The sequence below is a fragment of the Sarcophilus harrisii genome, chromosome 4, assembly GCF_902635505.1.
Source record: "Sarcophilus harrisii chromosome 4, mSarHar1.11, whole genome shotgun sequence".
Taxonomy (NCBI): Eukaryota; Metazoa; Chordata; class Mammalia; order Dasyuromorphia; family Dasyuridae; genus Sarcophilus; species Sarcophilus harrisii.
The window spans coordinates 64,396,355-64,414,337 of record NC_045429.1 but is presented as its reverse complement, the minus strand read 5'-3'; the positions used below and the strand labels follow the sequence as shown (position 1 = coordinate 64,414,337).

The 17,983-nt window shown below is 35.4% G+C and overlaps 1 protein-coding gene across 1 annotated transcript in view; it reads right to left on the bottom strand.

Annotated features, from left to right (window-relative positions):
- Nucleotides 1–17,983, bottom strand: part of PAPPA2 (pappalysin 2) — a 363,317-nt gene that overhangs the window by 200,846 nt on the left and 144,488 nt on the right. The window contains exons 8-11 of the mRNA XM_003767459.3: nt 17,631–17,759; nt 14,240–14,331; nt 8,472–8,665; nt 5,372–5,503 (exon numbers count right to left, since the gene is read on the bottom strand). Coding sequence (XP_003767507.1) covers nt 5,372–5,503; nt 8,472–8,665; nt 14,240–14,331; nt 17,631–17,759 — 547 coding nt within the window. The remainder of the gene's footprint in view (nt 1–5,371; nt 5,504–8,471; nt 8,666–14,239; nt 14,332–17,630; nt 17,760–17,983) is intronic.

Genomic DNA, 17,983 nt, shown 5'->3' with positions numbered 1-17,983 from the left:
ATTGTATTCTGTCCTGTACACAAACAATGAGGGAAGCAAATTTTAATGATAAAATTCTTGTATAATACAGTTGAAAAAAAAACTGTTAGGAAAGTCATTAAAAATGAAAATCCAGGTACAAACTGAGAGCAGAAGGATATATAGGCCTAAGATCACAAAATGGCCTCTCAGCTCTGTCTTTAACAAATGGCACCTCTGTATGTATAAGCTAAGAACTTGGGTCATAGAGGCCAGTGAGTAAAAATAAATCTTGAACATGCTGGGCCAAATTTTCCAATGGCAATCCCATTTGCTTTGAGCTCTATCTTATATGCCACAGGTAAACCAGAGGGTCACATGAAGAGAGACTAAAAAATTTCACAGGGTCTCAATATTAAAAATCCTGCCTTTCATAATTTTAAGCTGGTCACTGATGTTTAAGCATCCATCTCTCAGAGAATTCAAAAATAATGTATTTCTAATGCAAGATCAGGAAGGAGTTAAGGGAAATAAGGGAGTAGCTGGGTAATCAGAATTATAGGCTACTACCATTATACAAAACCATGGGATGTCCATGACTGAGATATTGCTCTCTACTCTGATGACTACATCTACACAAGGGCCTGAACCACTTTTAGAATTCCCTCCAAATCAAAGATTACAAAGTGGTATGAGCTGCTCTATCTGCAGGTTCAAAAAAGGAATTGGATCAAAAGCCTGATGACAGGAGTCTGATGATAATTGTAACAATAATGAAAATAGCTAGCATTTACAATGTTGTAAAGTAGTTTACTTGATCCCTTCAACAATCTTGTGAGAAGAGTAATAACCTTATTCCCAATTTACAGATGAGAAAATTAAGACTGAGGACGATTTAAATAATTTTCTTAGTACATGTGTGAGGCAGGTTTGGAATTTGGGTCGTCATAGCCTCAAAGCCAACACTATCAATTGAGCCATATAGGGAAATTTTTGGTGCCATTTTTAGAGACTAGTCAGAACTCAAGCATAACCTAAGATGACTTTTCTTAAATTTATCAGAGGCCAAGGTCTATATATCAGGTATATCCTTCTGCCTCTGAGAGGGAAAAAGCCTAGTCTGGAAAAAAAATGTTTTGAGGGTTGGAGGAGTCCAGTTTTTTTCTGGACTATACGACTACATGATTCAACAAATCATATATGTCCTGACCATGGATTCTTTTTTCTACCTGAGAATCCAGTTCTCCTTTTCTATATCCTTTTAATCTGGAGCCCTGAATCTTTCATTTTCTTAACTGATTGACCCCTCCCTATCTGTGACCTCAGAGGAAGAAAAAACAATCAGACTTGAGCATATTTCCTCCCTTCCTTATGAAATGCCTGGACTGCCTTGACCCTGGAATTCCTCTGAAGCATGGAGTAAACATAAAACCTGGGACACCTACAAGAGCTGGTTGCAGCTATGTGCCAAGTTCAAGGAGCAGACTTTCACAAAACCAACATAAAATCCTTCCTTCTGCCATGGCCCGAAAATCATGGCTGAAGTCCCCTGGCAATGTCCATAGTTTTGATCCCACCCTTTCCTTCCTTTGCTGTTTCCTGTCTGATTTTGGAGAGGCCATTCTGAACTTCAGTGATTGTGGGGTTGGGAATAAAATTGAGCTACCATAGTTTTGCAAGTGTCAGTTGCTGTCTGAATCTTGGAGGTGGACTCTACCCTTCACCCTTCCATTATTGCTCCAAGTTCCTTTGGGGGTTTCCCATTAAGTTACAAGCCCTTCCCTTAAATGCTTAAATGCACCCAGTGTTTGGGTCTAATGTTTTCAGCATTAACTTATTTATCTCTGTTATAAAGTCCATTTAAATTTCAAGCAAGAGACCCTAATGCCAGGTTAGAAGCTCCAGATACCAGGTAAAAATGAATCTAAGAACCTTCCTTTGAAACTGCCAAAATCCTGAGTAAATAAACTGCTCCTGGTTTCCATATTGCTGGATTTCCTGGTCCCTAATGGGCAAGACAAATCCTACCCCCACAATATACCTATCTCAGGCAATAACAAAACTCATCATACATCATATATTCTTTGGGCAAATACTTGAACCAAGTAAGCCCCACACAGGCTGTGCAAAAAAAAAAAAAAAAAAAAAAAAAACAGAACTCACTATCTTCCCAAGTTACAATGACCACATTGATTAACTCCTGAAAAACCTTCCAACTCTTACTTGCATTGGGATGAAGTTCTCTTCGTTATGCTACTGAAAATGGCCATTTCCAAGTTTCAAATCATCTCATTCTCTTCCCACTATTTCTTTTTCCCAGAGTATATCATGGTCTATTGGCACAAGCCTCCCAGAGTTAGCACTGATGCAGTGGCTGAGTCTCCCTCACTATTCTCTGCTAAATTTTGAACATTTCACGTTCCTGCCTGCTTCTGACAAAGAATTTCTATAACTGGTCACCGCCTTTCTCAGAATGCTTTCAGGGAAATTGGCCATGTTTCACCTCCCTCCATCCTCTCTGGTCATATCCCTAACTTCCTTAGTCCCCAGACTACCCAATCCAGTTCAATAAGCATAAAACATGTTAAAGTCAACTCTGCCAGGGTTACTGAATGAGGTGTCAACCTATTTCCCATGGCCATACTCACTACTCCTATCTCTTTTTGGGCCAAATACCTTTCCCTGATCACTATTTCTTTATACGTTTTCCTCTTGTCAGAATGTAAGATCATCAAGGTCAGAGAGTATCTATATTTCTGTATGTGTATCCTCAGTACTTTAAAGCACTTAATAGATGCCTTCTTCACTCAACTTTCGAATGTTAGGCTGGAAGGAATCTTAAAAATCAACTGGTCCTACTTATTATTTACCGATAGGAAAATTGAGTTTCAGAGAGGTTAAGTACTTTGACCAAAGTCATACTGCTCATGGCAAAGCCAGAACCAGGACCCAAATTCCCTGCACAATTTTTTCTCTACTAATCTGTCTTACTCATTAGCTCAATGCATATACCTGATTTCTACCCTATTCTAAAGTTTTAGATGGTATAGAAAACATTTGAAAATGGTCAACAGTTATCTATCTTTTTTATAAATCAGGGAATGACTACTAAATATTTTCCAGGGTCAAAAGTCAGTGCTATTATGGATAAAGAGAAGGAAATGTTATCAGATACTTTGGGCATTGGGGATTCCCATTTTTTCAAAGGATAATTAAATAAAGCTTCATTGAACCATTTATATACTGGAAGTTCATGCAAAGCATTTGGCTAGCTGCAAGAAGGGGAAGACATATTATTTAGAAGACTATAATTAGTTTGAGACTTTGTGCAATACAAATCTCCAAGCAATCATCTTTCCATAATGTAGCACTGATGTGGTAGCACGTGTTATTTAAAATCCCACATGTGTGTGGTTGTTTCTGTTAGGATTGCTATCCATCCTGGTTTGAGTAAAACCAGTCCAAATTTGAGATTCTTTTAGAGTTGCCACGAAAATAAACATGAACGTGTTATTTTGCATATGTTGACATATCACTTGGTACTCCAATCAAGAAGCATTTATTGTCTGCTTCTCTAGCTAATTCCTTTGTGTCTGTTTTGCCTAGAATGTAAGCATGTTGAGAACATGCTTCCCTACCTTCTTCTCCATCTACTCTATCTTCAACTGCCTCAAAATTCTTTCATAGTATTTATGTAAGGATGTCACAGTGGGCAGTGTCAGGAAGATCTCTCTTCCTAAGGTCAAATATGGTTTCAAATACTTACTAGCTGTGCGACTTTTAAAAATCACTTAACCCTGTTTGCCTCAGTTTCCTCATTGTAAAATGAGTTGGAGAAGGAAATGGCAAACTCCTTTGCTATCTTTGCCAAGAAAATTCCAGGTAAGAGTAGGATGAGACTGATACAAGTCAACAACAACAACAAAATCAAACCATGAATATGTTGGAATGCATCTAAAGACAGTGACTGACAGAGATTGTGAGGAGACAAGAAACCAGATCAAATGAGGGGCTGGTGAAATACTTAATGATGTTCAACCCAGAAACAGAAGAGTCAGGAAGGATGTGACAAATATGAAAGCACTTAGATGGTGAGAGGAATAGTTATGGAGTTAGAAAGACATAGTTTGCTTCTTGCTTCGGATATTTATTAGTTGTATGAGGCTGGGTAAGTCACTGAATCTCTCTCAGCTTTAGCTTTCAAATCTATAAAATAAAGATTTCTTCCTTCCCCAGGAAATTCATCACTGGGAAAGTTCATTGCTGCATCAACTCAGTATCTCACATCTCTCTGCCCTTCTGATTAGATCCTTTGATTTGGAGAGAGAAGCTTTATATAAAAGGTGTCTTCCCGTTCCCCATCAGTCACCCTATTCTATCATGTCCCCACAGGGGATTCCTTATTAGTAATGCAAAGATAGTTCTTGACCCCAGTAAACTCACAGGTAAACATTAAGGTATATACAAGGTGTCCACAGAATAGAAGCTGATTTAAGAAGGGAAGACATAGTCAACTGCTGGAGTGGGGGAGGAGTGAGGACTTGCACTGAGCTGAGCCTTGTAGGAATGCTACTGAATCCATGAATCCAGAGTTCTCCTAATCAGAAATGATTTTTGGCTATTCTAAGCCTTCAAAACACTTTGCTCATATCTCTTCTAAGAACTTAGAATATTCTATTTTATCTTATAGTCAGTTGTCCATGTCTCACATCTTCCTTCACAGATTGCTGACTTTCACATAGTAGGCACATAGTCAGGGAAATTTACAAAATCACTCAGTTTTAAAATCTAATAGGCATCTCACTTTAAGAAGGAATATTAGTGTTTCTAAAACTGTTCAAATCCATTTTTTCCCTTTGAACCATTTTTAGCAAAATAAAAAAAAACATTTTGAATTTTTATTTCCTGATTTCTTTCTAAGTGTTTGCTGAAATATTTTCTACCAATAAGAAATTTCATAGTGACTATTTCTCCCTAAAAATATCCCAAATTCATTTTCATTAACCAGTGTTTCTATACTGTCTGTATCCCACTGAGTAATTTGGCAATTTCCCTATGTGACCACATTTCTAGAGTAACCAGATTCAAGATTCTGGTGTTTTTACTTATTCTAAACATTTTTGTTCTGATTTACAGATAAAGATAACTCATTCCACTAAATATGCTACTCAAATAACTGGTAACCCAGAGAACAGGTCAGAGGACTACTGAATTCAAGTGCCTTCCATGAAATTAATTCCAAATCACTAATCAAATAAATCAGGAAATTTAGGTATGTTTAGAATCCAAAAATAAAGATCAAAAAAAGGAAGGAAATACCTGACCATTCCAGAGAAAAATAACGTCATCCAGATGGGTGTATGTATATCAACAACCTAAACAAAACAAAACAAAAAAAATTCAGATCACTTACCTTGAGCCAGACCTTTTCATTTCTGTCTAGTTGTATTTCAGGCTGTTTTCTTTGCCCTTCACTTGCTATACAGGGAAACCAACCAGCAAGAAAACGGTCTTCTGGTGACTTGGGATGCTGGGATTTGCAAACCTGAAAAAAAAATAAAAGAAAAATAAAGATTTTTGACTAGGAGTAAACTATGTGAATCAAGGTACAAAAGCATACATAAATAGATAAATGAACAAACAAACAAACAAGTTAATTAATTAATTAATTAATTAAAATTTGTAGTAGCTTATAAAGCCTTCAGGCTGTTAGTTTGAAACTAAAGAGTTACTGAGCTTGTTTAGCTTAGAAAATCAAAAACTCCCAGCCAGTTATGGAAGGGACCTCAGAAGGCATCTATTCCAATTCATATAGCAATCTCAAAAAACTGTTTCCCAACCTCCTCTTGAAGCTCTCCTAGGACAAGGAACCAGGACAGAAAGTTTCTTTTCTTTCTGAAACTGTCCATCCCACTTGGAGAGAGCTCAAGGGTAGGATAGTTATTTTTTCCCTTCTTTAACTTACTCTGGAATCTTTATCTCTGCTACTTCCATCCTCTGTTCCTAGTTCTGTTCCCTGGAACATAAATTTGATCTATCTCCCTCAAGGCAACCCTTCAAATTCTAAAGAATTCTATCTCCCTTCTTACTCTTTTATTCTTTGGGTTCAGTTCAATTGTTTTCAGTTATTTCGATTTTTTGTAACCCCATTTCGATTTTTTTTTCCTTTGGCAAAGATACTGTAGTGTCATTTCCTTCTCTCATTCAATTTATAGCTAAGGAATTGAGGCAAACAGGATTAAATGACTTTCCCAAAGTCACATAGTTAGTAAGTATCTGAAACTGTATTTGAACTCAGGAAGAGGACTCTTCCTAACTCCAGGTCAGTATTTACCTGCTGCATCATTTGACTGCCCTTGGTGGATTAACCATGTCTGCTTTCTTCAACTAATCTCCGTACACTGTGGCTTTGAGTTCTGTCACTAATCTAGTTGTTCTTTGACTTTAAATATATTCAATTTTATGAGCATTTTTCATTTGCTTTAGTTTAATTTGTCTTTCCATGAAATGTGGTAATAAGAATTAAATGTACCACTCTGCCCAATTCCTGTCCTTCTGTATGGATAGAAGGATGGAGTGAGACACTGCTATTGCTCTGACCCCTCAGCTGTAGCCAGCCACTAGTGATGTCTTGCCTTCAGTAGGGATGTTCAATTTCTCTGCCATATTCAAATGCTACTTTGGACAGAGCACAATCATTTATCCACCAAGCCAACCTGCAATGAGCAAGATGATAATACCTGTGATGCTCCCTGCATAGGTTGTTAGGAGCTTTGTGGATATTTAGAGCGTTTTATAAACTATAAAGCATTTCAAAAGTACCAGCTATTGTTATTATGAGTATTTTCTCATAGAGTAAAGAAAATACTCTACCTACAAAAAGTTCCATAGTGACCATTTCCCCCTACACATATATACACATAAACCACAACAGCTAGGAGCCCAGAGCACTGGAGCTGGAGTCGGGAACAACTGAATTGAAATCTAGTCTCAGACACTTACTGGGCAAGTTATTTTACTTCTGCCTGCTTTTATTTCCTCATATCTGTAAAACGGAAGATGGAGAAAATAATACTCCCTGCTTCCCAGAATTATCATGAGGAAAAAAGGAAATAATATTTGTAAAACATTATGTAAATAGTAGCTAATAGTACTATTAGTAGTAATAGTTTCCTTTCCTTCCCAAGAGGTAAACATCACTTTGGAGCTAAAATTGAATCTATCCTTTTATATTAAATGTTTCCTGGAGAAGTAGTTCAGAAGAGAAGTCAGAGGAAGGATTCATTCCCAGTCTGTTTTCCAGGAAGTATTATCACAGAAGTAACCACAGAATCTCATAGTTGGGACATCAGAGTGCATTTAGTCCAACCAGTTTGGACAAGAATCACACACACACACACACACACACACACAAAATCTCCAACAAACTGTCAAACAGCATCTGCTTAAAGACCTCTAGTAAGAAGGAACTTACTATTGTAAGGCATCTTAGACCCTATTCTACAAAAGCTTTTTCTAATGACCTATCATAATCCTTGAAAAAGTCTTAATTGATAAGATACTTCCTTCCCTTAGGTCATATGTATTTTAAATTACATTCTTGAAAATCAATACATCATCAGGTCTGGAGGAATGACTGTTTAATAGTGAAATCTGGAATATCCCACTACAAAGTATGGGTATAGATTTGCTGACAAAAAGCCACATTTTGGGCCTCAAATCATCACACACCTTATTTGTAAGATGAGCTACAGACCCTAATTGTTAGGAAACATGGGGGCTAAATCTGTTCTTTTGAAACATCTACCCATTGCTTCTGGTTCTGTCCTCCAAGATTCTACAACACAAATCAGCTTCCTCTTTTATGAACTAGCCCTTCAAATCCATTAACTAATCTGAGCTCTGAAAAGGATAAAGTGGATGATAGTATCAATCCAGAATTGCTCCAACCATTCTCTTTTAAATCCTTTGCCCCAATAATTTGTCTCAGCAACTGAGAGAATAGTGAGTCTAATCTTTCCTAAGAATGGAGCCCAATTCAAATACAATAGCTGTTTTGACAATTGATTCTTCTAATGCACAACTTGACTTAGCCATCAGAAGTAAATCTTCCTTTTTTTCTTAGCAAGACAGACAAATCACAAACAGAACTGATCTGACAAAGAAGGTGTGTGATGATTTGAAAGGCACCAAACATAGCTTTCTGTCACCAAATTCTTACCCGTACTTTGTAGTGAAATATTCCAGATTTCACTATTAAATAATCATTCCTCTGTACCTGATGATGTATTGATTTTCAAGAACATACACCTGACTTAAGAGAAGGAAGTATCTTATCAATTAAGACTTTTTCAAGGATTATGATGGGTCATTAGAGAAGTTTTGCAGAATAGGTATACCCAAGATAGGTGAAATAAAGACATTCAGGAGAAAGGAAAATGGGTACAAAAATACCAAAGATAGAGTTCAACTAATTTGCTTACAGACTACTCTGCTTATAGGACTAGACTTACCTTGGAAAGAGGTTCCCCAATCACCAAGGAAACAGGGCACATCTTATTGTCCTGATGAAATGTATAGGCTTGAGTGGCCCACTGATCCAAGTATCCTTTGGGAGTATAGAGGCCACAGTCTAGGATGCTGTTCATCTTCTCAAAAGGCTCACATATCCCATCTCCCTCATAGATGTAGCATAGGCTGGGCTCCCCTGTCAAGATATGTGGTATTAGAAACAGAAGATTTGAGCACTTTCTATGGAAAACAAATGGGAAATGGATGACCAGTACCATAGAAAGGGTCTACTTGGATGTGATACCAAACACAACTTAAAAAGATTTTTCAAGACTAGCTTTACAAAGATAAGATGGTGGTATGATGGTTAGTGTGTCATATTTGGAGTAGGAAAGAACTAAATTCATTTCTTATCTGTGTGACAATCTCTGCCTCAGTTTTTCCAAATATAAAATGAGTATAATACCATTTGCCCCCCCTGGGTTGTTGAAAGGAAAAAGCAAGATATATCTGCAAAATACTTTATAAACCTTAAAGTGCCATATAAATGATACTACTATTATAAGTCCTAGAGATGATTAATAATTTCTCTTAAATTAAATTGATTTCAACCCATTAATCATACTAGACACCATACTTATAATTTAGGTAGTGATGATACCTATTATTAAACATAGAAGCCAAATAATTAAGCTTCCTTTGATTAGTTAGTTGAAAGATGTATATGTGGAACCCATACAGCTATTCAGACACTCATTTTCTATAACTATTTGCAAGTATATCCCACATAACATTGTCTCAAATAACAAGAGTTTGCTGTAATGTCATAATTTTATTATAACCAAGACATACTCTGAAATTGGATCCTAGATCGCAAGTTAGCCTAGCCCTGGTACCCAATTTGAGTAATTGTCTTTTTTTGGGAAGTTACATACTTTATAGAATATAAACCCTTTGGGAAAACCAGCCAGTATTATCAATAGAATCACCACTCAAAAAAAAAAAGAAAAAAAGGGCATAAGGCATTAAATGAATCGCTCATCCAACTGCTTTTGGGAAAACAAACAGAAAAAAATACTGAGATGTTTTAAAACTCAGAGCTTATCTATTATGAGTAAAGAATCATAGTCCCATTGGTGATAACTTCCATTAGACTTCTGAAAAGCTAAGTGTAAAGGAGATATAGCTCATGAACTCCATGAACTACCAATTTAATCAAGTAACTGAAATAAGCACTGTTATTTAGATCAAATATATAATATAATCTCTAATTCAGTGCTCAGAACAATTCTATTAGTTAGGTGTTATTATTAAACCTATTTATAGAAGAGGAAACTAAGACTCAGGATTATTAGTAAGGATGATGAGAAGGAGGAGAAGGAGAATGATAACTAGCATTTATATTAGTACTTACTATGTGGCAGGCACTATGTTAATCACTTTATAAATACCTCATGTTATCTTCATAACTGGGAATCTATTATTTCCCCCATTTTATATTACACAAAACTGAGAGAAATCTGTTAAGGTACTTATCCAAGGTCACACAGCTAATGGCTGAATTTGAATTCAGATCTTCATGACTCCAGGCCCTAAATTCTATTTACTTCACCATTTAGCTGCCTCTAAGAAACAGAAAATTTGTTTCTTGCTCAAAAGACACAAGTTTTTTTTTTCAAATCCAGCTCTTTCTGAGTCTAAATTTAGCACGTTTCACTACCTCAACTACCTTCCTACCTCATTCTAAATTTTATACTAATGTTCAGTATTTTTTCCATTGTTATTTTTAAGGAGACAAAGACATATTTTCCTCAATTGAGGAAAGTGTTAAACACACACACACACACACACACACACACACCAGGCTTGTTTCCACTTTTCTTTGTTTTTGAAAGATGAAGCAGTATGTTCATTAAAAAAAAGGTTTCTTTTTTTCTTTTTTTTTTCCTTTAGAATGGGGAGAGGGGTATTGGGGAGGAGAGTTGTTAAAAGATTCTTTTTAAAAAGGGAAAAAATGAGAATAAGGAGCACTTTTTAAAAACACAAAGAAGAAACCAGAAGAAAGCCAGAAGAAAAACAGGCAAGCAGGAAAATTATATGTTGGATGTTTTCTATTCATAAAGGAAAAAACGAGCTAAAAATAATAGCTTGTGTATTTAAAGTTCTCTTTGTTGAACTTTGTACATGGAAATGCTCTTTTTATTTGGTATTTAAGTTCAGAATTAAAGAAAATAAAGACTTAAAAAGGATGAAACATGACAAAGTAGATAAATTGCTGGTCCAGAAGATCTGTTTAAATCCTCTCTCTGACATACACTGTTTGTATAAGCGTGATTTGCTCATTTTCAAGGTAGCAATGTTCATACAATCCTGTGCAAAGGGGCTCTAACAATGACTTTGGATCTCAGAATTACTCAATAACACATTCTTTATCCACAAGATGATCTGGACAGATTGGGGATTTCCTGGGGCTGGAGAATTTTCTCAATGTAGTTTTTGCACTGCCTGGTGTGGGTACTCAGGTAGAAACTGGATCATAATCATTCTGTATGCTCCAAGTGGGTAGAAAGGGAAAGACTGGGAGCTTACACAAGAGTGGAAGAGAATGAAGCAGAGGAATGATGTTATGTGGAAGATAACCCTTCCAACTGGCTCTCAAGGAAGGTGGCTTTGACTCATCTCCCTACCCTCAGATTGGTTGATCACACCAATTTGGATCAAATCATGTCCCTTGAGGAAGTCATTGACCCCAATGGGTGATGAGTGCCTCAGCCAATTAAATCATAGGTCCAGTATAAAGAAATCAAAAAAAATTTTTTTCAAAAAAGAATTTGAACTTTTCAGTGCTCTTAGACAAAAATTTGATCACCTCACCCTAGTTCCAGCTCTGTTTCATTTTACCTAGTATTTTGAGATAGAGCAAAATGGGACTTTATCCTGGGTTCTTTTTAAAATATTAGACTTGACTGTGAATTTTACCATTTACTGTAAAAAGTAACTTTGAGAAGCTACAGAATCTGCTTCCCTAGAAGACTTTAAACAGTATTATTTAGTATTAATAATAATAATATGATTATTATATTATTACTCTTAGATTTTAATGCTGGATAAATTTAACTAATGAAATGTAATAAGAGTAAAATATATAACCATATTCTTAGGTTCAAAAATCAAAACTTGACTAAATAGTAAACATAAAAAGTTCATGTAAAAAGACCTATTGAAAATGACTTCTTAGGATAATAGTGTGGTATATGCGTGCCTTAGAAATTAAGGAGATCCTAGGCTGAATGGATGGAAATCCAAAACTCAGTACCAAGGAAATGAGGTTTCTCCTCTACACAGAGGTGGTCAGTCCACTTCTAACTGATTGCTTCCAGCACACAGTTTAGGAGAGACAAATAACAGTCAATATTTCAGATTCATAACTGTAAGATTTATAAAGCAAATTCTTCACAAGAACTGAGCAGCAGAGGATGTTTAAAGCACTTGACAAGGTCAAGGTGAGAGGATTCAAAATCATTTCACCTAAAAAAGATCTGAGAGGCCTGTATGTGTATGGGATAGGTAGGTGGGAAGGGAAGAACCAATTAGTCAGAAGGTAAGATTTAGAGGGAAACATAATAGCTGTCTTGAAATATTTGAAGGACTATCAATTTGCACAATGCATAATACATACATAGCAAGTACCATAGAAGTGTTAATCATTATTGTCTTTAATGGTAATAATAATTTTTACTTGAAACAGATGATATTTATTTTGTATAGCTCCAGAGAACAGAACAAGGACAAAATATTGGAAGGGAAGAAAACATCTGTTCATTTTAAGTTTTCCATATCTGAACAGTTTTTTTTTTTTTAATGAAATATAATGTCTTTGAAAATGGTGAACTTAAGTCCCTTCCAGTTAGAAATCTATAATCTTAGGATCTCAGCTAGGTGGCACACAGTTGATAGAACTTTGGACTTGAAGTAAGGAAGACCCAAATGAACATACTGCCTCAGATACTAACTGTATCATTTTGAGCAAGTGACAACTTCTATTTCAGTTTCCTCATCTGTAAAATAGGAAAAATAATAATATATACAGCCGAGGCTTAATTTAGGGATAAAATAAGATTCAATAAAGTTGGGTTTTTTTCAAACCTTAAAGTACTATAATTTTTATTTATTATATATATTATTGTTCTCTTCTCACAAGTCTTGTAGATCAATGTCTACATTGTATCATGGGTCTCTCCCCTTCTCTCCACTCACACCCTAGTTCTGTCCTTGATCATTTCTCATTTAAACTATTTCAAAAGCACCCTAAATGGTCTCTTTGCCTAAATTCTCCTTTCTAAATCATCTTCCACACAGCAGCTAAAATGGTATTATTAAACATAAGTCTAACTCCCCTGAGCAAGAAGAATCCTTATTGTCCCTAGGATATAATACAAAAATATGGCACCAGCCTATCTTTCTTGACTTCTCATTATAAATTGATTTACTTACTAATTCCTGCATAGGTTTTCCATCTCCATGCCTTTCCACACAGACTGTCCCCCATGCTTAGAAAGCTTTCCCTCCTTTTCTCTTTAATTTAGATTCTGTAGTTCCAGTTAAGGCTTAGTTCACAGAATTGAATATTAGAATCGCAGATTTAGATCCAAAAGCCATTTAGATTCTTAGAAGCCATCTCACTCAACCCAGTCATTTGATAGATGAGAAAATGAGGAAATTAAAGGATTTGTAAGAGTACACCATAATCTGTAAGTGGCAAGGCTAAGATCAAAACACAGGTTCTGTGACAAAATCTAGACTTCCTTTCAATGAACCATTCTCATTGACATAATGTGCCATCTATTCCATGAAGTCTTTTACCATTCAACCTATTGTTTAGGTGTTCCATCCCCCAATACTTGTTTTCTTTCATATATATATATATATATATATATATATATATATATATATATATATTGCTTTTATTGATCTGTGTATATACTCTTTCCCTTCAAACATGATGTAAACTCTCTATAAAAACAGGGAATGGCACATTTTTGGTCTCCATATTCCCGGCACATGACTCAGTTCTTGTACCATGGTAGTCATACAATAAATATTTATAGAATTGAATTGAACAGCCCAGACAACCACTCATCGGGAATACTGTAGAGAATATTCCTGAACTAAACCAAAGGTTGGACTTAACCGTTGTGAGGGTGGTTGTGCTGGTGGTTGTGTCAATTTAATCTTGTCCAATGCTCTGTGATCCCATTTGGAGTTTTCTTTTCAAAGATACTAGAGTGGTTTTCTATTTTTAGCTCATTTTATAGCTTAGGAAACTAAGGCAAACAGGATTAAATGACTTGCCTAATATATATAGCTACTAAGCATTGGAGTACATATTTCAACTCAGGAGGGGAAATCTTCCTCACTCCAGGCTCAACACTCTATCCACTGCAACAGATGTACTTTATTTCTTTACTGAAGTTCTGCATTTCTATAAGCTAAAGATCATATCAAACATATGTTTTGTACAATACACAATGTGTGTCTAATGTTTATGAAGTAAATCAATACTAAATGAAAATTATGTTCAAGCTTCCTTTCTAATTTTTTTTGTCATACTCAAATATAATAATACTGTCATAAACAAAATGGATGAATATTTATGCTCCTCCTCGATGAATGGCTAATATTAACAAGAATGAAAACAAGAATTCATTTTCACTGACAAAAAAAAAAAAAGGATCCAAAAACACCCCTGAGGAAAATGTTCTAACCTTACCTACACAGTTGAAACCTTTTTCCTTCTCACATTTTCTAGAGCAACCATCTCCATCAAGCAAATCTCCATCATCACATTCTTCTCCCAGATTCCTAAGAGAAATGGAATGAGAAATGATGACTTTACCTTTGGTCTTTGTTATGAAACAAGTTAAAATATATTGCTTGTTCAATTATGATAACATTATCCAATTTAACTTAAATTAAAATAAACTAATAAAATAATTATCTGTTTCTTAAAACAGTTTGTATAAATCAACAATTTTTTTTTAAAATATCTGCTGTATTTAAATAAGATAAGTAAGAATCGGGAAACCTTGGTTACAGGTTAAGCTCAGTGACTATTAGCAAGTCATGTTACCATTTTGTCTTTAGTTTCCTCATTTAAGAGAGGAGGAATTTGGACCAGTTACTAAGCTCCTTTCAAACCTCAACATATTTATTATCTACGCTATTTGAGGAAGAAGAGACTTCAGAGAATCAGAGATTTAAAGCTTAATGGGACCTGAGAGGTCACTTAACCCAATTTCTTAATTTTACATACAAGCAAATTGAGACCCAGAGAGGTTAAATAGTTTATCACACAGTTCATAAAAGCCTAGCATTTAAGAATTAGAAAGTAGTTCGGTGGCAATCCAGGAAGAAATTCCCACTGAAACATAATTATCTATGCCAATATCATAATCCTAACCCCAAACCTAATCTTAAACCCTAAAATGTGCACCCTAATCCTAAATCTAAATCCCATCTAGTCTCTGCTAAAAGATCTCCATGAAAAGGGGACCCACCACTTTTTGAGACAAACACATGGATAGCTTTAATAATTAGGAAGACTTTGGACATCAGAGCTAAATTTTCTTCTTTTCAACTCATACCCAATGCTTGTTGTTGTTCTTTCATGGACTAAAGACAATAAACCTAATTACTTCTTCATGTGTCAGTCCTTCAATTGCTTTAAATTAGTTAGCATGTTCTCTCCTATACAATACAATATACATGTAAAATATACAGTATACAATAACATAGGATGGAAAAAATTTACAATTTTACAATTTACAATTTTCTTCCCTAGGTTAAATATCTTCAAATGAGCTTGATGTGACCTGGATCTAAGGCCTTTTGCCATTCTGGTTGTCCTTGTCTGCATGTTCTCCAGCTTATCAACATCCTTCTAAATTGTGATCTCTGAACTGAAAATTACACTCCTCATCAAAAGTCTAACAAGAGCAGAATATATGTGCAAAGAATTGGAAACTAAGGAAGTGATTCTGAAGTGAAATGGAACTGAACAAATTATAGCTTATGAATTATATTGGATAATATTTTCCCATAAGAAATGAAAGGAATATTTTTAGATGAACTTGGAAAAAGTTCATAAATTATATGAACTGATATAAAATGAAGGGAGGAGAACCATTTATACAATTACAGCATTCTAGACAAATGCCCAGTCAGGAGATGGAGTGACTTATTCCAGGAATTATAAAAAAGTCAGAATGGGAAGAGGGTCAGATAAGATATAAAGGAGACTGAAAAGGTGTGTAATAGAGGGAGGGAGGTTATAAAGAACCTTAAATACCAGAGCATTTTATATTTGATCCTGAAGGAGCTAATGAAGTTGATCGAGTCAAGAAGTGACAGTATAGATAGATAACTGGGCTTTAGGAAGCTGACTTACAAAGCCAAACAGAATATGGATTGGCATGAGAAAAGATTTGTGATACTGATTTAAATATCCATAGTTCAGAATTTGTATGACCCCTGATATTTCCCAATACTTCATTGAACTTAATAATACTTTGGAAGATACCAGATGTGATACTATGCTCTACTGAAAATCTGATCATGAGATTAACTGAAAATAAATGTATGGAGAAGGTTATGCCCCTTTCAATTTAATCCAAAGAGCATTTTTAAAATTAAATTGAAATGTCACCTAATTAGATGGCTATCAATACTTATGATGTTCCTTTTATAAATCATAAGGGTTATTGAAGCCATGAATAGCTAGAACTCTAAATTTCTCTGGGGTTATTCCATTTCTTCCATTTTTTTTCCCCAGAGAAAGCAAACTGCAATTGACTTTTCATTGTCCACTGAAAAATGTCATTCTGGAGTGTTTAAGTTCCAGAAAATCATGTTACTCTCTGACTGTCAAGTCTGTGCAAGTGCTTTACCCATGAATATAAACTCTTACTTATGGCTCTTACCCTTCACTATATAATGCTGAGAGAACAGAATGCTTGCTGACCCTGAAGCACTGAGTGTTTTCTATACAATAGCAATGTTCTGCAAGAAGAAACTACACAATTTGACAAAGACACTGTTGATGCTTTGTCAGATGTTCCATAACTTTATGAATTATTCCAATCACAAGGCTTTTGTAGCACTACATTCTAAAGCTTTAATTATTTCACCATGATTATAATGCAAAACTCTTCTTATGATATTCTTCTGGTCCTGTAAGCCTGAAAGGAAAATTTTGAAAGCTGTTGACCTGAGACATCTGCCATTATAGAATCCAGTGGTTGAGCCAATTCCATTGGGATATTTTATGGTAGAAGGTAGCTCTATGACCTTAGCAAATAGCTTAAATAATAAAGGAATAGCATTCATGTTTCCATCTTAGTATTTTTGTATCACAAGTTTTCATCTTTCTAATAAGTCCAGCTCCCCAAATGTTTGAAGATTGATATTCATGTGGCCTCTGTAATAACCATCACCACATCTTGGCCTTTAGAGATATCCCACAACTCTTTGTCTCTAGTTATGAGGATGGAAAAAAGAAATCCTTACTCCTTCAATTTAACAAAGATAAGTTTGACATTTCAAGGAGAGCTTTATTAGGTAACTATGGGAGAAGTAAAATAAACAAAATACAATAACATAGGATGGAAAAATTTACAAGAACAAATATTTCTATTTGTAAAGCAGTGTGATGGTACACTCTTTTCCGCTGGATTTCTCACCAGCTATTTGGTAAATTAGCTAGTTAGAGGCAGAATCAACTCTGGAACCTAGTTCAATGTTCTGTCTGACATACTATCTTGCCAATATGTCAGTTCTCAGATTGTGATTAAGTAGAAGCTTATAATTCAACTTCTCTCTCATTTATGTGCCTCTTTTAATCACTGAATCACTGAATCACTAGTAAATTTACTCCAATAATGTGAACTTAAAAATGAGGAATTCAGATCAACTCCCAAAAGCTAAAGGGAGGCAACCTGCTATTATAAGCTCTGGATTCTTGGAATCTATGATAAACTAAAAAGTTTGACATGTCTTACTTTACTCCAATTCCACACAATTTGTCAAAACTCAAACTTTAAGCTAAAAATCCTTGATAATGCAACCAAGAATGCTCAAAAGTTTCTACTGGAAAGAGTACTTACTCTGTCACCTGGCCATCCCCACAGTAGGGGGTTCCATGGATATGGATGAGAGGAGGAGAAGCTTCCCCTACTTCTGTGCCAGCCACAGCTTGAATTTGGTATTGATATATCTGACCAGGAGTAACATCCCTGTCAAAAAAAAAAGGGGGGGGGGAAGGGAACATTGAAAACAATTTATGGGATAGTACAAAGACATGCTCTCCCCTTCTAGTTTTTCTCCTACTGATATAGCCTATACAGCATTGGTTATCTTCATCAAATTTGAAACTGATAAGAATCCCAAGATAATGGTTCCCTGTGACTACCACACTAGCACCCCAGACTCCCTAGAATCAGCCAGAGTCAGGATAAGC